At 43.2% G+C, this 23,314-nt stretch overlaps 1 protein-coding gene across 1 annotated transcript in view; it reads left to right on the forward strand.

Annotated features, from left to right (window-relative positions):
- The window catches only part of CYYR1 (cysteine/tyrosine-rich 1), a gene marked incomplete at its 5' end in the record, with an annotated part of 55,157 nt that extends 33,011 nt beyond the window's left edge, over positions 1-22,146 (forward strand). The window contains 2 exons of the mRNA XM_010079464.1: positions 18,817-18,974; positions 22,013-22,146. Coding sequence (XP_010077766.1) covers positions 18,817-18,974; positions 22,013-22,146 — 292 coding nt within the window. The remainder of the gene's footprint in view (positions 1-18,816; positions 18,975-22,012) is intronic.
- Between the last annotated feature and the right edge of the window lie 1,168 nt (positions 22,147-23,314).

The following is a 23,314-nucleotide window of genomic DNA, read 5'->3' on the forward strand; positions in this document are numbered from 1 at the left end:
ACACACATATCAGATTGCTGTTTTGAAATGGAAGGATTTAATTTATCTGTTTCTCTGCTTCCCAAAAGTTAGTGTTTACAACAGGATCTCCAGACCACTTGTAATCTCGTAATGGGTCTTGCATAACCTTGAGTTTCTAAACAGATGTTTATCTGAGCATTATCAGATTCCCTTGTGGTGGGAGGGTCTGTTCATAATCCCCAAACCCATTAAAGAAATGAGGAGGTTGTAAAACCATTTTGAAATAGATGAAACACCTTTCAGGATAAGTTGCTGATAAAGGAAAGCAAAAGCACAGTGGGACTGAAATGATTCCTTGGATACTTTGTGCTACTTCTCTGGCAGCTGCAATATTTATATCTTACTGCAGTGACTGTACTATGAGGCATGTATTGAACAGTAGTTCCGAAATAAATATCTTAGATGTTAGAAATACAGAGAGACTACTTTTTATTTTACTTTCTTATATTCATGTTAATAATGCAAATTGTTTCTTAAAAATAATGGTGGTTTGTCATTGACGCAGTCCTGTTAGAAGCTTTGTCATCTTTGGTGAGTGCAGGACGTGAAGGCTGAAAAATCAAGTGATATCCTGATGTTTGAAATTAAGATCTTAAAAAACACACAAATATTTACGTTATTTTATCCACATGAGTTCTCCAATCAGAAAAAAAATAAGCTGTGAATCTCTGTAATTATCTTTGTGATACAGCAGGGTAGAAACACAATGTGGAAAAAAGGATTATGAAATAATTCTGAAGCAAAACCAAACTACAGAAATATTACAATAATTAAGTAGCTAGAAGATGGCATACTTCATTACTCACAAGCTGGCAGGTCATAAGAAAGGCACAAGTGCATTTTTATGGCAGGAAATACGTCCATTAAATTACACCATTAAGCCATATACACCAGTCACTGTATTATCTTGCTTTATGGGTTTCATCTTGACTTTACCTTCTATTGAGTGCTGTAGACAAGAGGGTAGCATTAAAGACAGGCAGATAAAAATGCATTTGTCTGATTTTTAAGTCATGGGATTTGTTCAGGCAAACATACATAGCTGAAGTTTGAAATAGCAAAACTACAAAAAAACCCACTCAGATTGTAAGCTGTCCAATGCAAAAGCCTGAAAATTAAAACTGTATTATAAAACACCTTCATATTTTCCCCTGTTTTTTACGGTTCCTTCATTATATCCAGTAATGTTTTGCTTTAATCCTTTTTTTGAAGTCTTAGAATTTTTCCTTAGTGTTCCTGGTGGTCCTTCGCTTTTGTGTAGTGATTAAATTTCCTCAAATACGAGAGTGGCTAATTTGCTAATTAATGCATCTGACACCTTGCTCAACTGCTGTTGTTGTTCTCCATGGCCCTTTCTGCAGTTTGTGGCTGGATGTATCTTCATCATGTGGCCAAAACGTAGTGACTTCCCATGGACGGGATCTCATTTTGTGATGGGAGTATGTGTGTGCTGGGTGATACTGCTATGGGTTTCTGGTGCACTTCTCATACTTCTGGATGCTGGTGTCAGGCAGCTGGAATTTGGACACTGCCATTGCCCCACCCTCACTCACTGCTACAATGTGTGTGCCACTGTTTCCAAAGGGTGTGTGTCCCAAACCTTCAGTCGCGTTGAAATGTTTGCTGTTCACATGGAGGGTGAGAAGCAGCAAAGCTATTGTTTGAAAAGCGAGGCGCAAACCAAAGGTAGAGCACCACTGCTCGTAAAACTTTGACCCATTTTAGAGAAATCAGCGTGCCTTATTAGCTTCACTTAACTTCAGAGTTAGACCTTCTCGGCTGTTATGCCATCTAGACTGTTGGTGCTTAAACCCTGTTAATTCTTAACTCTGTTCCCAGCCTCCTTCCATTTCAGCTCCTGTCACGTATTAGACACAGTGCGTTGTGCTGCTTCTGCCAAGTCCAACATACTGCCACTTAATTTTCTGTTCCTGCTTTCCTCGTTCCCCTTAAGCACTGGAGTCCCGGTGCAACAAAGCATTTAAACATATGCTCAGCTCTAAGTGATGAAGTGTTTTGTTGAGTCAGGACCTTTGCATTCACTGGGCCTGTCTGAGTGTGAGTAGCTTTTGAAGTTTGTAGGGCGCAAGGAGAGATTCTCAGCGGCACAGAGAGGACCAATTAATTCTTTCTTTTATTAGTCTCTTTGGTTCTTCGGTGTAGTTGCTCTTAGATTCCAATTTTTTACTTTATTTGCTTTATTGTACCATCTGCCTTTTTGCTTCACATCACTCTGTTCTTCTTTCATTTACCACTTGTCTCCTCCAGGGTTGGGAAGCATAATTTTACTTTGTACCTCAGAAAATTTGCTGTACAGTACAGTTAGTTTGATGGAGTTGGTAGTTCAGATTGGCTGGTCTATGACATACTTCTTCTACCATGAGGCAGGTGACCAAGAATGCCACTGCCATGCCATGACGAGACCTGTCCAAGGGTGCTATCTCACCTCCATTTGTCCTGACGGGATAAAAGTATCTGTGCTGGACTAAATGTTTGCTTAATACAAGAGTGTTCCTGCATTTTGTATGGGAACAGTTGATGCATGCAGCTGCTTCAGGAAGAAAATAATTGAAAATTTGGAGAAGTTTGGAATGGAGGCTGCTAATTAGATCCCTCTCAATCTCTGAGCTCGGAGCTTTCGCGAAGCTTTGGTGACTTAGCACTGACTCAGAGAGACGTGAGTCCTTTTGATGTCTTTGCATATTTTTTTTAAACCTACTGCAGCTTAGCTTTGAATTCAGAAGTTTTGCTTGCGTCGCACTCCCAGGTCACTGCGACCGGGCTCCTGCTGTCACAGGCAACCCATCATGTGATAGCTTTCATAAATGTGCCAAGCTCGATATTCACACCTCTCAGGCAGCTAACCCATGCTGCATCTTCTGGAAGGATGTTCCACAGCCATGCTCTTCTGATTGTTGAAAATTTTTTCTTTTGCAAGCTTCCTCTACAAAGGTGTTAATTCTAGTGACACGTTTCTAAATTGACGCTGCATATGCCATTTAGATATAAAACTGTGAAGCTGCTTTTTTGGATCCTTTCTGAAATGATGGTGTTTCCAGACTGGAGTTCTGGGGAGCTGCTGTGTGGCAGAGTATATGTCCTTGCATGCGTCACAGCATTCCTGTCAACTGTGCAGGCTGAAGTGCATTGCTTGATTCAAGAGTATAATTCTTGTTTCATCAGTGGGGTACATGGCTCTCTTACACCAAAGGGCAGCATTCGGTCTGTTTTCCTGGGGAAACATTTTTCTGTGTTACTTCACTGTGTTGTTGATCGACCTGTCTGCTCTTTCCAACAGTTGCGCATGTGTCTGCAATGACTGTAGTGGACTGTGACACCTGGAAAAATAATTGAGCCTGTGAACATATATCTTAATTAAAACAGCATTAATACGTGGTTTAGCAGTTGTGGATGCTTTTGATGTTGAATATTTTGCAAGCTGTATAACGGCATTCGGTCACTTCCTTCACACTGTTGCAAAATGGTGTCAAGTTTAGATTAGTAACAGGTCCTGACGTAACAGCAGCACTTAAAGCCTCAAGGAAAACTTTGCAAAATGTTATGTTTACAGATTGTTGTGTCAAAATAGCTCAGATCATCACTACGTCTCTATGTTTGCTGCCAGAGGTATTTGCATGGTTACGAGCCCTTCTGGCTTGTGGATGCCGTTGTTGTTTCACAGAGCTGTGACGAATGCTGAGCCCTGTTAAAGAGCACAAACTTACTAGAGTGTGCAGTACGACAAAGGACACCTGAAGGTTGCCTGCGCTTTGGTGTTCCTGGTTGTGTTTAACTACTGTCAAATGTGATAATCACAGCATGGGAGAGCCTTCTGCCAGGCTGCCTGGCGTTTCCGAGAGGAGGGAGCAGAGCGTTTCTTTTCAAACAGTTGAGCGAGCGTCAAAGCTGTTACCTTAGGCAAAACTAAAGTGGAAGGATAACATTTTAATTGTTTGAGAGAGAGTGGATTTAGGCTTTTATTCAGCAAAGCACATGGAGTCTATTAACTTCATTGGGAGTGTGACATTTAAACCTCAGCATATGTTTCAGTTCTTCCCTGAGGTTTCCAAGCGAGGCCCCTGGGGAAGGCGCCTCTCACCTTCCCTGCATGGGAGGGGACAAGGCATTGGGCTCTGCGCCAAAAGAAATCAGGGCACTTTATTTGCTACATCTCATTAGCGTAAAATGCTAGGTAAAGTGACACCAAAACTCTGCAGAAGGGACCTGGGCAAAGGGGTGTCTCTTCTGCACATCTCCACAGGAATAAGCAATATCCTGTCTCCTGGAAAAGGGGAGAAAGGGACTGGGTCCTCAGTCTGCTCTCCCTTGCTGCTTGGTGGGGTTTCCCCGTCTGGGCCATGCAAGCAGATGAGCAAGGATTTCATGCACTTGCAAGGGAAGTTATTGCTGATTCATCAGTAACTGGCTCTTCTCCAGCCTGCAAACTGCTCCTGAGGTGGAAGAGGTGAAATCTAGCTCAACGTTACTTAATGTAGCATGTGCACATGTTTTTATCGTGCGGTGACTTCTGCATCCTCAGCATAGCTGCCTTCAGATAAAGCAACTTTCATCATTTTATGGACTCTGCAAGAGCCACAGCATGTTTTTGTAACTACAGTTTAATTTTCAGGTTTTTTTAGTTTTCTGACTCATAGTCCTTTTCTCCAGAAACATAAAATGATTCATATATTCAAGTACTTAACTCCTTTTACATTTGTAAGTGGCACTTCATGCATGCATAACGAGGGTATTCCAAACCACTAAAACCATAATTTGCTTATGCTATATAATAAGGTTTGAATCCTGCAAAGACTTCTGTAAATACTTTCAAGTTCATTGTAGGTTTTTGCAAATGGTGACTTAGAGCCAAAATGTCCACTGGCTTAGACTCAGTGAGTCTTTGTGGTCCCTGTAAGCTCTGACACAGCACCTGGGAAGACAGAATGAGAACAAAAAATGGAATTGGTGCTATAAATCTGATGCAGAAGAGAATGCAGAAGAGGCTCTTTTATTGCTTTCACAGGAGTAAGAGTTGAATATTAAAGTACATTAGAAAAAGGAGATGGAAAGAGAAGATGAAAAACATTTTTTTCTCTTTCACTCTGCTCCAGAATTTCTAAAATTAAACTCTCAGTGTTTTATTATTTTTATTGGAAGATATGAAGGAAAAATCGCTATGCTGGATAATTCAAAGCCCAGATAGATTTATTTAGACTCAAAATATACAGCATTATCTAGCACTGCCTTTTTAAAAAGCTAGTGCACTGTTACTCAGGCAATGCACATAATTTATGTTTCTCTTTTTAAAATGGACTCAAATAATGTATGACGCTGGGTTTTTAATCTCTTAATCCAGACTTCTTCTCCCAGATCTTCCAGGAACCACTTCAGATTATTCAATGTCCAGAAAAATCCTACATCTTTTTCATTTGTCTGTCTAACAGACGGAATTGTTAAAGCAGTAAAATATTCCAATTTGACTTGAAATTTAATAAATCATAAATGCATTTTTGGAACACAGTTTATGTTTTGAGAATCAGATTTCTGAACAAGTCAAAACCCTTTTTTTCAGGTCCATAAAGTAGTGTCATTTGCAAGCATCTGTTCATTTCCAGACATTTTATTGCATTGTCTTATTCTGTTATTTTCACTTTGTTGTTGCTGTGAAAAAGGATTTTTGGTTACAATCTTCCTCTTCTTTGTTGCACAAAAAGGCAAAATTCTCTCCCTTCTTCCTCACTCAATTTCCAAGAAAGAAAAGAAAAAATAAAAGAATTAATAAGCTTCTGCTCTGGCAGTAATTTATAGCTCACTAATGTCAGTGAAAGAGTACAAATGAAACAATACTGTTAGGAAAGGACCATGAATTGCATGTCACATGCACTGATCTTTGCAGGAACTGGAAGGGGCTTGGCTTTTTACCGTCAAAGGTGTTGGGTAGTTGCAGATGTAGTCACCAGGTAATTGGCACCAGCCCTGACACTGCTGCAGCAAGTGGGTCCCAGTACTCCCTCCCTCGTGGTGCCAGTGTCCATGGGACATGCCACTGAAAGCAGCAGGAGCATTGCTGGTCTGTCCCAAAGGTGCAGGGGGCAGCCAAAGCCTTCAACTTGTTTATGCTCTTCGGATGCTTTGCCAGTGATGTGGTTTGACCTCCTGGTGTTGCTGCTGCCTTCAGGTATCTACTGATCTCTACCAAGACAGTAGTTATTTTCAGAGGGAGGCAATTTATGAAGAAACAGCGTGTTCCTGAAAAGAAGTTACTCTGGATGATCTGAAGTTCCATGCAACTGTTAAATAGGTGATGAGGATATATTCTAGGATGCTAGAAGAACATCTGTGATACTCCTTGAGGGAGAGTGATGGGCTCCTGAAAAATGGGCTGAATAAGGAGGGAGCATTTCAGGGGTGAGGGTCTCTATGATGGTCTTCCAATTCAGTTCGCACAAGAAAGAGCTGCAATCAGTTTTGTAATACCTGGTCTGTGGCATTTGCTTGGTGGCTTCTCCTTCTGCACTCCGTGGTCTTCATTCCTCTGAAAGCTCATATTTGGCTTGTGCTGTCTCTGTTGGGAGCTGATAGTGCACTTCTTTGCAATGATTCATCAAGTGTTTATTTAGCGGCTACGTTGCATCTAGGAAGAAATCTTTCAATATTAAAAATATGTCTGTCTTAGCAATTTACATAAGCTACTAGATTGGCATCTAGGCTACTTTTGTCTTCTGAGCTGACCACCAAGAAGGAAAAATGTTTCTGTTGGCCTCAACTTTTCCGTAATTGGGAAGGAGATCTTAAGTCAGCAACATGAAATTTTATAGGAAAAGTGGACTGAATGCAAGATACCAAGTTTGGGATTTTGCCTCTGTTGGAGTATTTTGAGACTGAATGCTTCAAGCATGGCCTGTTTGGGAGCCCCTGAGGGGAACCTAAAAAGTCCAGGGCCACAGCCTAGAAGAGCCACACTTACATAATGCAAACAGGTTTCTCATTAGCAAGCCAAGTAACCTTATCTTGGAGTTACATTCAGTAGCATTTTGCTTCTCAAAGACAACCCTGTCATGGAAGGGGTTTAACTGGAAGGAAAATTACATGTTGTTACCTTGATTCATTCAGTCACTGAGTTTTGGCCAGAGATGCATGGTCAGTTGCGTTTGGTATGAGTTCGCGCTGCTGCTGGGAATAGGCAGAGGAAGTATTTTCCAGTGCTGCCCTCCTGAGCCACACAGCCCTGGTCTCTGCTGTGCCAGGGTGAGTGCTTGTGGGAAAGCCAGGAGGATGCCTTGTCCAGGAATCAGGTCCCAGTTCTTAACAGCTGAGGAAAGTCACCCTGATGCCTATCCTCTTTCACCCTGCCACCCAAATGAAGCAGAAAGGAGTGCTACTACTGGTTTTGGTTTTGTTGTTATTTTTCAGAAACTGCAATAAAAAGGTGTGGTTGTCATGTTAAGAGGTAGAGTGTTTTCTGCCAACAAGCAGTTCATTCTCTTTTGTTGGTTGGTTTGTTTCAGCCAAGGGAACTGTGGCAGCAGAGCATGGTCAGCTCACACCTCTGCCAGCAACTACAGCTCATGCCGCAGTGCTCAGGGTAGTGGCTGGATGGGACACACAAGGCTGTTGAGAGGAGACAGTCTTATGTGGAGAAAATTAGACACAGTAAGGACCGGCCTTCACTGTGCAAAACTTTGCAAGTGAAGTTGATTGGAATGGGCAGAGTGCTGTGACACTGTGAAGACAGACATCAAGACCACCAGCAGAAAAATGACGAGAGGACACAGAAGGCATCCTGGAGTGTGGCAGAACTCTCCTGCAGTTTCCACATCTAACATTCACTTTTCTGTTTAGCCGATTGCCTTGGAAATAGTGAGGAACTGCTGTTTTTAATTACAACCATCACAATTATTTATCTTGTAAAATTAATTAGTTTGTGGGTCACCCCCATCCTGCCTTGTTGCTCCTCTGCCTCACGGAGCAAGACTTAAGAGCCCTGTCTTTCAATCCTTTCCCTTGTTTCCTGCTTACTTGTTTCACAGACCAAAAAACAGCCCTGTGCAGGATGATCCTTGGCACATGAAAATCACATCATGCATGGCTGGCTTCGGGGTTTGTTACAGGCTTAAAGCAGGCAACGGGCATGATAAAAATGATCAACCTTTCTGGCAACCGTGACTTTACAGGCTTGGCATCTACACTCTAGATGGGTAAAACTAGACAGGTTTGACTGTCAATCGCTCAGAGATTTCAGGATCTGACAGGCAAGAGGTCCAGAAGTTGGAATAGTAAGTCAGGCTTCTACAGTAAGAGCTTCCCATGAGGGGAGCTGCGGGATTCTCCTGTGCTGAGCTCATGGAGCATGCAAAGTCAAGCATTTGCAGAAGCTGGTATAAATAAAATTACTGTCAGAAATAATATGTTAAGAATTACCAGAAGTATAATATTCCTGGGATTGTCCTAAGTGTTTATACCCAGTAACCTGCCTGCCAAATGTGAGATATTACTGGGGGTTACTACCTTTGTTGTCTTCTTGGAAGCCCATTACATGGTCCTGACCTCTTGCTTTGATGCTCAAAGGGCTGGAAGTTGGGAATCAATTTCAGCCTCTCCCATTGCTGTTGATTCAGAAAGTGTTTTAAATGGCAGGCTTAGCCAGCAATGCAAACTGAAGGCATAAAAATTAAAAAAAATCTCTAAATTACAGCAAAGGCTACATTAGGTACAGTTGTGTCATAATTTTGTATTTAAGTCAACTTCAAGTTGGGCCTTGGATTTGTGAGCACAATAAGGAACATTTTGGAAAGTGGAAATTGCATTACGGCTCCTGTTTCCTTTCCAGGGAAGCATGTGAAGCACATTACAGAGTGAGGGAAGGTCATGACTGCAGGGAACAGCACAGGATGTCTGAGAGGGAAAGGTGGGGCGGGAGGAGCTGCTGCAAAACAAGGACAGAAAAGCAGCAGAAGAGCATGAGGGTGAAAAGTGGTAACTGTAAACCTTGCAATATCTTAATCAGAACTATTTCATTTAAAAGGTCAAAAAAAAAAAAGCCCCCCTTCCATTAGTTCTGTATTTCTGTCTTTTTAAAATCTCTTGTTTTAGTTTAAATGTGTATTGCTGGGAGTTTTTTTCACATTCTGGCAATGTTCGGAAATTTCTGAACTGCCAGAGAGATCGACTCAGTGTTTCAAAACCAGCATCTGCATGCGTGTGCGTGTTAGTCTGATGAAAATGCTGGACAGGCTGGGACTGATCAAAATGTATTTGCTTAGCTGTGATCATTTAATAGCACCACTGCATATTACGTATTGTGCTTGCTATATTGTGGCATATGCCTCCCAGCTATATCTCATGCATCATGCCCTCTGTCCATAAGACTATTTCTGAGCCAGCCCTGCACTGCGTCTTAAGTGCCATGGAAGCTATGCCATCCCTCCTCCCACCCCCTCTGTCTAGGGCAGTGGGATGGTATCAGGCCTGTCGTATTCAGGCAGGGGAGTCAGCTTGGGAACCAGCTAGAGGAAGAGCTCACTTTCTGTGCTCTCCCTTTACTGTAGCAGCTACGTTGGCCTTTCCAGGATTGCTTTGAAGCACTTTGCAGCACTACTGGCCAAGCAACACATGCGGCAGTGTGGTGTGGAGAAAAGCATTTGGCATAAAGGAAGTAAGCATAAAATGTCTTACCTATTTCTCCAAAGGCAAATTGTCTGAAAAGTCTGCACAATCATAGCCCAAACCAGAACAAGCTGTAATTACATATCCTCTTGGTTTGCAGTTTATATGATTTTTGCTCTGGTTTTGTAAGTGTGCCATAGTTACACTTCAGTGGCTCAGCAGCCTTTTAACAAGCTGTAGAAGGTACCCTTTTGCTCAGGCACTGGCAATACTAAAAGACAGAACATACTGTTCTTTAACCCTTTGCAAGATTATGTAGTTTAGCAATATGGAGCAGCCTCAAAGTGATGACCTGTCCACAAGGAGCTGGGAGAAGGGAGGTCAGGAATTGAGATGATTACCCACTACCTTTTCATTGTACAGCTGCTACTCAGGATATTTTGGTGCTTGAGTTAATAATCCTGCAAATACAACAAGGTAGAGAGGGAACAACACAGAGGAAACTATTTGGAAGGAATTAAACATTAACTACACACCTTAAATACAACAGAGTAGGAGCAAAAGAAAGGAAGTACTGTCCAAGTACAGTCTGTACCCAATTTTAACTGGCAGGAGGGATTTGTTTACAGAAGCAGACAATCATCTCCTTCCTCCCTGCAGTAAAACGTGTATTTAAAGGAAGTACTAGTAGGAATTTTGTCTTAAATGCAATTTGCAAAGTAAAGCCTCAAAGACAAGCCTGGTCCATTTGAGTTGCTACTCTGTAAACTAATTATTTACTTTAAAACACAAGGCAGCAGCTATCTGGCTAACAGATTCCTGAGTTGTATGGCTTTTCAGTCCATGCTATGCTGGCGCCTGCATTCCAGGGCTGTAGAACTCTGTGGTGAGAAGGCTGCTGGCTCAGCCATGGGGTGCCCCGGCTGATGCAGTCGCTACTCCATCAGCTTTTGCCATGGGGTTCTCAAGATAGTCCAGCCATAAAGACAAAATGCCCTGGACAACAAAGCCAGTCTCTTAGAGGATCACTCACTACATGGTTTTGTCCTTATGAAAATAAACAGACAACCGTGGAGAGGGGCAACTCCCAGGAACAGGTCTGTCTGCTCCAGTGGAGGCAGAAGAAAACGACGTGCAACCCCACTGCACTTCTGCTGTCGGACCAAGTAACCCAGGATTTGTAAACCAAATAAAATAGATAGCCCACCACCCCCTCCCTCCAAGTAACATCGAGTCTGATTAAGAGTCCAAAGAGTACATTTTTCAAAATGTCAATGGCTGGATCAGAAGATCAAAGACCATTGATTTATTTTATTTTATCTCAGAAAATGAGCTTTAAAAAATCCCTTATCAGCTTGTTTTTGAATGCCTGAAAGGGGAAAAAATTACAGGCTGTTTATTAGTATTAGCACTACTATTCCAAAATGTATTGCATGCATTATTATTAATATTATTCTAGAGATGCAGTGCCAGCAAATCACAGATACAGAGAGTTGGCAATAAATTAATTGGAGAACTAAAAAAGTACTGGAAATTAGGAAGGATGATGAGATGGAAGAGATTAGCTGAGCGAAGTGAAGACTAAGAATGTTCTTGCACTAATATGGTAATGAAATACAGCAAAGGCAGAGTGGGAATGCTGATTTTCACATGCTTCTAACAACTTCTTGCCATACTCGTCAAATTTCTGTAAAATTGCTAACGTGAGGTATTACAGGATGAAAAGACCTTTATGCCAATATAAATGCATCTCTGATGCAGAGCTCTGTCACTTTTGCAATGGTAGTTTCTAAATTGATACAGTATTACAGAGTGAGCTGGGCTTTGGAAAAACTGGTAGCTTAAGTTCACTTGTGCTATAATTTTAGCCTGCGTCCTCTGGTGGAGGACATGATTCCAGGGAGGAGATCAGGGCCCACGTATGTAATGCCTACAAGGAAAAGCAACCCAAACTCTCACATGAACTGATGGGCTCTGGGCTGACATTATCTCTCAGAAATGAGGCTTGGTATTATGGTAAATAGTGCCATAAAATCTTAGTTCCCGACTGTTTGACAGTCAAGAAAAAAACCAGATCTAATACTGTGGCTTATTTAAGAAGAAAATAGAGAAGAAAACAGCAAAATGTTATTGTGCCTCTGTGTCATACGTGCTTCTGCTGCAGCTCTCAGACAACAACAGAAGAGGATGAGAGAAAGCACAAGGACAGGTCGCTGGTGTGATGAGAGGCGTGAAGTGGTCCCTGCACGCAGAACAACCAAGTAGGACAGGGCTTCTGCAGGATGGGGAAGAGATGGCTGATGCGGCATGATGCTACAGGTCTGTAAAATCACAGGCAGTGCAGAAGGGGTAACTGGCATCTGACAAGCGGATAGCTAGGAGGCTCAGGTGAAATTACTAGGCATTCACTTCAGAATAGACCAGAGGAGACAGTTCTTCTGGTACGTAATTAAGTTGGGGACTTCTCTGCCATATGAGGCTGTGGATGCTAAAATTTGCATGAGCTCGGGATGAGGCTGGGCAGGTTTGCAGAGGAGAAATCCACTGAGTCATACAGTTAAAAACCAAACCAACCTGCCTGAGTCAGAAAATTGCTGAGGTGTGAAACATTGAAGGAGGCCAGGAGAGAAACACACATTTTCTCCCTTTTCTTGTGCTCTTCCTGAGGCATCTTTTTGGCTACTTGCCCCTAGTGGCTTCTCCAGTTTAAGAAAGCCTTTAAAGGTGTTCCAGGGAGGGGAAGGGCTAAAGGAAAACAGGCATCAAGAGAAACCATCTGCTTGTGAAGGACAACAAATGCAAAAAGGGCGGGGGAGTGAGGGTCACACAACCCAAAGCTGAAGAATTGGGAGTATGGGGACAGCCAGCAGCAGGCTGGGCAGCACCCCCTCCCTCCAAGGCACCCAGGGGGCAAGGGGTGATACCGGGTGGGGACATGAGAGGACATGCAAATGGAAATCAGCCCCATGGCATCCTCGGAGGAGGATGGTGCCAGTGGCAGAGGTTGTCCCAGCACACTGAGGAGGTGCAGGTGTGGAGGTATGAGTGCTAACGTGAGTGGAGGAGGGCACCCCAAGCCTCAGCAGGAGGGTTTTGGGGGGAGGCTGAAACAGCAGTGTAATGCAAGGGGGTGGCTGGAGGTGTCTGGTGCAGTGAGGCTGTGCTGACAAGCATCTCTTCCCCTGCCTGGTTTGCCTTGACCTGTACCTGGAGCCCAACCTGTGCGTGCTCCCCAGGGAGACATGCTGTGCAGCATCCCTCGGCTGCAGTGGCACAGAGAGTTTGGGGACACACACTTTGCTGGCGGTCCGTGGGTGGGAAGCGAGGGTGGAGGGGCCAGTCTTGGGAGGAACTGTCTCAGGGCCAGTGAAATTAAAACGTTTTGCGTTACAGTCTGTGGGCTTTCTGGGAAAGCTGACTGAAAAGTTTTTTATTTTCTTTGCAGTTTTATGCTAATAAGCCAGGGTGCCCTGCAAAGTTTTGTGCTCCACGCAATACCACGTGTGAAGTTAGGGCAGAACCTGAGAAGGAAGACCAGGCAATATAAGGATGCCAACGGACTACAAAATCCCTGCCATATAGCAGTACAGGCCATGGAGACTTGTCTCCCAGATTTTGGCAATGCATTTAAAAATTGATACCTATTCAATAATCATTGTTCCTTAAGGAAAGACTAACCTATTGAGCTGTAAGAGGCCTCTGAGATCCACTGGCCCCGAAGTGGAGATGACCGTAGAGGCAGTACTTGTCTTGAGTAAGTTTGAAATCAGCTTTGCTTGCCTAACTCCCAAATTAGTAGCCTTGTGGAGGGGGAAGAGCTGATAAATGAACTCTGTTCTCACTCGCTAAGACCTGAAGGAGCAAAGCTGCTCTTTAGTCTCTCTCCTTCTCCCCAGTCATCTCAACCCTAGCAGTCACAGGCTGGAGCAACCGCTGGTGATGCCTCTGCCGCTTGTGTAAGGCACACAAGTTACCGGTTCCCCCAAGGGATGGGTTCTGTGACCCTGGGCACCCCAGCTGCAATGTCTGCAAGAGCAGTGAGAGCCTTGCCTGACTCCAGCATTGCCAGGGTGTTGGTGCCACCCAGCAAAAGGCCCAGTCCCCTGTACAGAGCTCTGCTGGGCCAGAGTGTTAAGCTGTGAATGAGATGTGTATTCTTTCCAGTGGGATGTCACTAAAAGCATTTGGAAAGCTGCTTCTTTGAATATATGATTTTTACCTTGACAATTTCTCTTGACATTTTAAAATTATTTTCCCTCTCCTTCCTTACTTTTCTATGTGTTGTTTTTCTGTGGCAGTCTTTTTCTGCTCATTGGTTTTGCTTCTATAAAGGACTTTGCATAATGTTTTCCTTCAGATTGTTCCATTTCAAAGTTTTCACTTTATTTCAAACTTCCTAGTTGCTGTGTGACTCTGCTATGTGGTTTCTAGGTCTTCTTTTGCTTTACAGTGTCCTTTTTCTCTTAGGCATTTTTCCTTGAAATGCTCTATGGTAGTGATAGCATGAAAAATCTCTGTATCTCTCTGTGCCTCTGTACAGAAGTCTAAAATATCAGTGAGAGAAAGAGAGACAAAGCAAGCTTTTTTTTTATGAAATAAGGGATATTTATTTATATGATATTTATTTCCAAAAATTCCCTCATAGCATGAAGAAAACCTTTGCTATTTTATAAAAAGTACATGCTTATTTTTCTTCAAACGTTCTAATCATACCACAAAAAGAACAAGCATGTGTTTTTGTGCTGTGTGCCCAGAACAGCTACTGCATGACCGTCATCCTGCCAGGATTTGGTGCTGAGAAGGTGCAGCCTGATGTTCAGAGATAGAGTGCTCCTAGTTTTACTGGGGGCTGTTGTGAACGGCAGGGGCTGCAGGTCTCCAAATGAGGATGGGTTTACGCTTTGACTCACCATCAGAGAGTGGTATAGCATTATATATGTTCTGTTATAGATATTTAAGAGAGTACATCTCCTGAAGTCTTCTCAAACAGATCCTTTTCAACTCAGACACTCAATTCCTTGAACAGTTTCATGTGCATTGCACTGGGTCTGATCTGAAGCCCACCGAGACCAGAGAGCACCTTTCTGCTGGTACACAGTCAGGCTGTAACCGGATTTAAAAAGTGACCTACATCTTTTGCTCCATGTCTCAGGCTCTCTTTGCGTAACCATCCATAGGTGGTCTAAATTTACCACTGCAGTGTGAAAACCTGAATCCACAAGCAGCGGTGGGTCTAGCTATCTAAACTGCCTTTTGTCGTCATTTCAGAACCATGAGTAAGGCTTGCACTTACCAGTTTTATCAGCAGAGCTAAGCTGGTGAATATTTTCTTTGGTAAGTGTTTTTTCCTGGTTCATGGCTATATGAGCAGGAGCTATGGTGGGGACCAGAGAAAAAATACTTTAGCAGATATTCCTTATTTTTCTTTCCTGACCCAGGTTTGCTAGCCTGGCAGAAGTGGTTTTTGCTTTTCAGTATAGTTGTGTTTAGACCAAGACGCCTTTTCCAGCTTGGAAGTTCTGCCAGTGGACTTCAGCCCTTTTTGAATTTCAAGTGCAAGCAGATACAGATGGGCATTCTACAGCTGTGTCTTGCCTTGCCGCTATTCCTTTGCAAAGGCAAGATAATGCCAGTCAGCCAATACTGCCAAAGAGTCACTAGGAAAAGCTATATGATTGCAATGAGTACTTGGATCTCAGTTCTGTCACCCAAAGCAAACTGGCAAGCTTACAAGTATCTGCTTAATATCTCAGGAAAGGGTGAACCTCCTTTTGAAGATGGTATCGGACCTTTTGTCCTCTTTTTTCCTTTCCTTGTGAATACTTTGACTTCTTATGTAAATTATCATGGAATCATCATTTGAGTTACTGGAACAACATTGCTTTGGAGCAGTTGCTGTTCATGCAGAAGGGGAGAGTGGGCTTTTGGGGGTGAGGCTGGGCTGTCCGGTAGGCAAGAGTGCAACCTGTCACTCAGGACAGATGGCCGAATGGTGCCTGGCTGACCACTTCTGGAACAAATGGGAGACCCTTGCCTTTGGAGACAACTCAGACACACTCTATTCAAACTGTGTTTTAAATGGAGTTTGTTAGTATAGAACTTTTAATTTAGCACTGGAAAGGCAACATATGCTGTGTGTTACCCACTTTTGTCAGCCTTTAGGATGGAGGTTGGGTTTTCCTCAGTGTGCAGCTGGTCAGAAGTGCAAGAAACTGTTGTGGTTTCTGGGGTTTGAGCAGATCAGCCAGGCAGAGCATACATGGGATGCAGGAGCTGGGCAGCAGTGGACCGTGCGCGAAGCTGAAATACAACCCAGGACTTGAGGCTAGTGGTCAGCAGTGGCTGGTTCTGCTTCTTCCACCTGGGCAAGGGATTATTTCAGCCTAACAGAGTTCCTTGCAATTCTGCGATGCAGCACCCAGCAAAGGGCCCAGGATTTCATCCACTAAATGGGTGTAGCAAAAGCACTAGCAATTCATTGTAGTTTGTAATAGGGGTACCTGGCATTATGCCTGATGTTTTTAATCATGGTATTATAAGAAAACTTTCAGGAATTAAGAGAGTGTTGTGTTATAGTGTCTCCTGAATCAAACTTTTTCTCATACGGCAGTTTCTCTCAAGGTGGAGCTAATGTTCCCAGAGAAAGCTGAATGAGAAAACTGGAGGTCTCTTGGTCACATCTTCCAAGAGCGTGAGACTATCTTTTTGTTAAGTGCAAACTATCAGGGATGCAGAGGGGTAGGGGGGCGTTTCTCAGTTACTAATCATGGTTAATACTAAAGCACCTGATCACTGTTTTGAGCTACTAGTTTTATGGCCAGGTGCTTGCTGCCATGAGTTAAGGTTTCGTAAATTAGGCACTTATACATTCTGCAAAATATTAACAGTTTTACTCTTGCTGCACACTCTTCCTGCATTGCTACATAACAGCAGAGAGCAATTTAGCTCCCTGGCAGTGTATTTTAGTTAGCAAATTGTGTGTGTTTACTTATTCTATACAATTCAGTAATTGTACTGCACATCTTGGCCAAGTTCCTGAATAGTTGGGGCCTAAAACCAAGCTCTTAAATTCATATTTAAGTTCCTAAATGGAAGGTCTGATTTTTCAAGCATTGAGTCCATCCTGACTCTTCTTGACTTTTTGGAAGTGAAATACTAGGGCCTGAGCAGTCAACAAAAGTTGACCTCTAGATGAACCTCACAACCTAACAATATATCTGATATGTATAATATTGATCACATATGCAATGTATTACCTTATTCATATATGCCAGTTTATAAAAGTTTTGTTGTAACGCTTATAGAGCTTTGCTGTAACGCTTGCTGTGTAAGGTTAGCCAGCAGAAAGATACTAATTGCATAACAGTAGACAAAATTCAGCACAGATGTGCCCTGTTGCTGCAGATGGCAAAGGAATGTGGCAAGTCATGACAAGCTTTGTTGAGAGATACATAATCAAGATTGCTAGATTCTTTTGTTCTTGTTATCTCCCTTTTCGGCCCCAGACAGGCTCGAGACAGAAGTTAACAAGGAGAAAACTACACCAGATGTTTTTTTGCGGTTTAAGACAGAAAGTTGTTTATTCAGCTGTATGAAAGCAGGGACCATTTGCAGGGAAATTTGGAAGCCTCATCTATACAGTGAATACTGTATAGACATTTCCCAATTGCTGGGAAGGACTCTCCAAGTCCTCGCTGCAACTGGGCTCCCCAGTGCCTGGATGATGGTAATGTATTAATAGGGCAATTGGTGATGTATCTTTCTTAATCACTATCGCTAACTCTATGTAGTAATGATTAGGTGCATTACCTTACTTTCTGCTTGCTGTAGTAGTTCACTTATTATTTTGCTGCTTTATCTTGCTTTAATTTATTTTCACTGTATTATTTTTCTCATTCTTTTATCACTTTAAATCTAACTAAAAATAAGATAACTTCTTTAATTTGGTGCCTGTGTCCTTTGTGCTAACCCCATCAGTTGGCAAAACAGGAAGCCAGAGGCTATCAGCATTTTGAAAATCAGGCCTGCCACTTATTCCCGCACTTATATGGGGAAGTCAAACTGTTTTAGACAACTTTTAATATTTGTCTTTGGTAGTATTGCAGTTTATTCCCTGGATTGCAATAATTCCTAGTGGAGCTTATTCATCTTGTCAAACTATCAGTTTGGTTTGATTAAAACGTCCAGTAAAAAAAGTTGCCAGCAAGGTTGCAATTTGAAATCTTTTCTGGAAGATGAAGAGATGCACAGGGTAAGAATATTTCTGGCAGGTCACTGGGTTTTTTTTTCATAAAAGGTCAGGCTATAAATACCATCTTTTGTATAACATATGCTTCACTGCCTGTGCGTGACAACAAACCTGAGTGAACAAGGGTTCATCAGAGGGACTGATTTTGCCCTCAATATTATTGGGAGCTCTTCAGTGCCTCTTGGTGAGGTTTTTCTCCCATGTGTCAGTGCAATAAGGCTTCCTTTCCTTTCTCTATGCAATTTCAAGGAAAGTCTGATTCATTACTTCAGGGGCTGACCTAAATTAATTCCTCTGGACCATTTTAAAAGAAATCGTTTAAGCCTCAAATACTTGTGCTGGCTGCAGCAGCAGATGTATGAAAGAGTGGGCATTTGCTTTGCTTCTTGCTGCTCATCCTCAAGAAGAGGAGGCTCTCCTTAATCTGTGGGCTCAGAACCATAGCAGAAGGACTTTTTGACCTAAGCTAAAACAATGACAAAACCATTCCTGTGCAAGCACAGCATGCAGGCGCTTCGGGATGCTTCTGGAATATATTACTGGGGATAACTTCCTCTTTCTTTTCAGAAGAAAATCATACTGATGCCTTTTAGGAAAGAGAAAAATAGTCTTGTGTGATGAGGGAAAGGGAAGAAATTATTCTTGGTAATATTTAAAAGTTGTTAAATTCAGAAAGCTGTGGAATGGGAAGATTTAGCATAGGATAAATCAGCAGAGTGATCTGGCACAAGAGCAAAGGCGACTTTGAAAGAGTTTCTCATTTTGGTCTTGGAGGTCTTTCATTTCTTCTGTTCAGATGCCCTGATGGGTCAAAATTTGCAGCATTTTCAGTAATCGATGTGTGCTTTTTTCCTCAAACAAGGGCTGCTCCTGAGAAAATAATTTTGTTTTGTAAACATTATTTGGCTGAGACTGACTGCGTATTTCTATTCCCCTTGCAGAGGCACAGCGATAGCTGGAATTGTTTTTGGTATCGTATTTATAATGGGTGTGATTGCCGGGATTGCCATCTGTATCTGCATGTGCATGAAGAACAACCGTGGGACTCGAGTAGGGGTCATCCGAACGACGCACATCAACACTATCAGCACATACCCAGGTAAGGAAGCAAAATGACACCCCTGCAAGAGTGCCTGCGATCATGGCAGCAGCGTATCTTTGGATAGTTACGGCTCCACAGTAAATGAGGGACTTGAATACAGCAGGAGGCTCTTCCCAGTCCGGAGGGGAACAGCACAACTCCCTGCTGAGAAATGCAAGACAGCTCAGCGTGCAAAGTGTTCGTCAGTGCAGCACTCTGCCCGGGCTAATTTGTTCAGCTACTCAGCGGGCTAATGAGATCTGGCAGGGTGCCATACTCACACAGCTGTATGGCTTGCGGTGCCCGCAGCAGCATGTTGAGACCTCGCTCAGGGCTCTGCTGCATTGTGCAGGACAGACCTTCTCCCTGTGCCAGAGGCTCTCTGGCAACGGATCAGTTGTTCTTCTTTTATGTTCTCGTTCTTGTATTTGCTCTTGTTCACATGCAGTCAGCTCCCTTTCATTGTCCGATATAAAGGGGGCCCACAGAGAGGAGAAAATCTGGACAATAAGGTCTGTGGGTCATAGCACAAAGGCTTCAAGTGGTGCCATGTGGAGTCTAATGCAGCCTGAGCTGGCTGGTACTTGGCCAGAGCTCACAAGCCCTGCTGGGTGCTGCAAGATCCCAGATGACTTCTAGAAAGGCACACAAGCATCTTTACAGGGTGCTCTCTGCTGTGTTCCACACAGCTGTCTGGCTTGCGGTGCTGGCTTGCAGTGCTGGATCCAAGCTAGCTCTCTGCATCCACCTGGCACCATGCCTGCACTGATGGGAACGTGGGGCATGGTGCAGAGGTGCCCATTGTGCCTTGGTCAAAGTTAGCTGAGATCTGCCGGTGCTTGTTAGCTCTAGCTTACAGGCTTGTCTGTGGGTTTACATTGTTGTGGTGTAATGTTTTTTTTAGGTGCAGGGCAGCACCAGGGGAAGCACAGAGCCCAAGTCAGATCTGGCACTGAGCTCATAAGCTGTGACAGGTACTGGGGCACCCCAGGGGACAGTAGAGACCCCTCATGGGTCTGCTCCAGTGCAGTTGTGCCCATAGTGAGTGGGAACTGCTACATAAGGCAGTACCTGAGCTAGCTCTATGCAGAGCCGCTCTCTACACCACGCTTATCAACTCGTGCCAGTCTAGGATTGGGGTACAAAAGCACCAAAGGTGGACCTGCACCAAGCCAGCTGGGGTCTGCTGGGCTTTTTTGTCTGGGCTCCCTACCACCTGAAAATGGCCACAATGCGGAAAGCTGACCGTGGAGGCAGCATAACAGTGTTTATGCAGTGCAACTATGTCTCTGCTTCAGTGGCACTGTTCATGACAAATCCAGGAACGATTGCCTTGGGACAACTTGAGACTTCACTGTAATAAAAAGCAATGGTGTTTCATGGATGAAGTCCCATCATCCCACTCTTAGAGATCCTCTGCCTTTATATTCCCTCCTGTGGCAAAGGTTGCAGCAAACCCCAAGTGCATTATATATACTTACAGGCAAGCTATGCAATATTTATTATGTGTTCCTTTATCACATACTGTTCTGAGTGTCTGTTTTCTCTCTCATGCATGCTCTTACTTTCCAGTTAAACTAAAACCAGCTATAATCATCCTTATCATTGCAACATTGTTTTGCATAGAGATGAGTAATGAAAGAAAGCTGCAATATTCTCAACCATGAATTACTGAAGAGCTACTTCAGAATATAAAAGTCACTGCAAGCTGTAAAAACAAGAGCAAAATGAAGACTCCGGGGCTGTAGCCTTTTCCTCCCCAAGTCTGCTCCTGCAATGACTCACCCCTGTCTCTCCACCTCCAGGCAGTTTGATTCTGCACTTTCCCCATTTCTGGTGCAAACATTAGTTCAAGTAGTTCTTCCTCTCAGCAGCAGCAGGTTTTTGGAGGATGGGGAAGCTCTGGAATTATTCCTGTGTTCCCTGCTGTCATAAACAGTTGTGGAGTAATGACTAACGTGGCTGTGGCTACAGGGTTTGTGTCCAGCCCTCCCCCCTGCCATTACCTGTTTTAGACAGGAACAGCAAGTGAGGGGGTGCCCTTCCTTTGGCCTCAGACACAGTGGCACCTGGGTTTTCAGAAAGCAGGGAGTGATTTTCGTGGCATACTGGGATTTGAGCCTCTTCCCCCGTGACAAATACCCTAGGTTTCCGTTTACTCCCTCAAATGCTATTTCACTGCCAGTCTGCCTGAAACATCTAGGGAGGGGATAGGAAAGGATCCATGGTGACATGAACAGAGAAGAAGCAGACTCTGGACCTTAGAATTTGTGGAGACTGCTCTAGTGGGGTCTTGATATGCTGCCTTTGGTTCCTACCATGCTGTCATTCTGTAGCATTTACTGTCTTTGTGATCACTGAATTAATCCTTTTTCTCTAAAGTTAGTTGAACTAGTTGAGAAAATATTTTCAGCTGTTTGTAAATGTTTTTGTTGTTTCCTAAATGCCTGACCCAGTTTAAAAATGTAGTGCTCTCCTCAGATGTCTCTGTTGGGGTGAACAACGTGAAAGCTTTGTTCTCGCTCAGTCTGAGCCCTGGGAACATCCTGGGAAGATGTCTGGCATTTGCCCTGGGAGGTGTGACAGTGCTGTACAGCGAGGAGCTTTCAGCTGTGTTTGAAACGGCATGGCACACATCTCCTGGGGGTCCAGAGGGTGGTTGAGAGCTCTGTCCTGGCTACAGCATCATTTTGGGATGACATAAATTCATGTTGCTGATGAAGGGGATGGATGGAAGGGAGTGGATCTGATAAAAACCCAACCTTCCTCCCCTGAAAAAGTTTCGCTCTGCCACATCACCCTCATATCATCTGCCATATGGCCACTCAAACACTGTTACCAGCACGTGTCAGTGGGCACATGGCTAAGCACTGAGGGAAAGGACTTGCATTGACATAAAGTGACTGTGTAATGACAGTCTGGAAAAAAAAGTGAACGCATTGCCAGAAGACTTTACAACTGTTGTATGGAAGCCTGAATGTCAACTAGAAAATAATTGGGGGCCTGCATCTGAAAAAAAGATTTTTAACTATGTCTTCTTTTTTCTCCCATTTCAGTGGCTCCACCACCCTACAGTTACGAATACGAAATGGAGTACCCAGCTGACCTACCTCCGCCTTATACTCCAACTCCACAGACTTCAATACAGTATCCCCCACCCCCTCCATACCCTGGATATTCAGGGAAATGATTACATGGCTTCACATGGATATTAAGTGCCTGTTGAATCAGCCAGCACCATTGGGACAAATATTATCAGCTCAGGGACAAATAGGGTGGGGTCTGCATCAATACATATGGCCAGGTGTTGAAATAACCTGGGAGGGTTGCCATGGCTCAGGATGAAGAAAAATACTGTTCACTCCAGCCATCATGTTTCACGATTAAATGATGTGTGACCAAAGAAACAGTTCCTGTAAGTTAGTGCCTGGTGAGTAGCACTTGGCATCAGTGCTTAGCTTCAGCTGCAGCCTGGTACAGCCTGTGAGAGTGGGGGGTCTTCCCATGGAAGAACGTGCAAGTGGTGCAAATGGTTGAACAAGCTGTCTCAAAAGCACAAGAGGCTGCAGCTGGGGCTTATTCTGGGGGAAAACTCCAACTGTTGTCTTCAAGTATGTGTTATGCCTTTCCTTGAAATGAGGGGAATAAGGAACCAAGGAAGACCGAAGCTATTTTCAGTTTCTACTTCAGGCTGATAATGCCCAATGATCAGCTGTGCATACTGGTCTGATAAGCATATTACAAAGAGAAGTGCTATCAGAGTTGCTCAATAACCAAAAAATGGTGGATATTATTTTTGGCCAAGTGCAGGTTAAGTGCCTACTTTTAAACAGTTTGAGACTAGTTTGTGTCCTAAAATGTAAACTTAAAAAAGAGCATTTTTATATGTGAATTACACTAATTTATAGGTGATTTACCTGGACATAAATTCTGTATACATTGGACATATGCTACAATGCCTTTTTTATCAGCAAACGATACTGTGATTTTTTTTTTTTTAAATACTGAATCAGGAAAACTCACAAGTGGGAGAAGAAATGCAAACCAAATATTAAAACAACATAGATTTGTCTTTCAATTGGATTGTGCAAAGACCTTTTTAAAAAAAACAAAACAAAACAAAACAAAACAGAACATATTTTTTACCAGTAGTAATGATACTCAGCCTAACCAAAGAGATGAGCAGAGAGACTGTGAGCATCAGATTACTTTTGAATGCTGTCTTGAACATTTTAAAACTATAAGTCACCAAATAATACCTTTTGCATTTGTCACACATATTGTGCAAAATTACTTAATCTCTACTATGTAAAGTACTTTTATGATTTGAAAAGTTCCATATACTTATGGAGCTAACT

Source organism: Pterocles gutturalis, unplaced genomic scaffold (assembly GCF_000699245.1).
Source record: "Pterocles gutturalis isolate BGI_N339 unplaced genomic scaffold, ASM69924v1 scaffold5969, whole genome shotgun sequence".
Taxonomy (NCBI): domain Eukaryota; kingdom Metazoa; phylum Chordata; class Aves; order Pterocliformes; family Pteroclidae; genus Pterocles; species Pterocles gutturalis.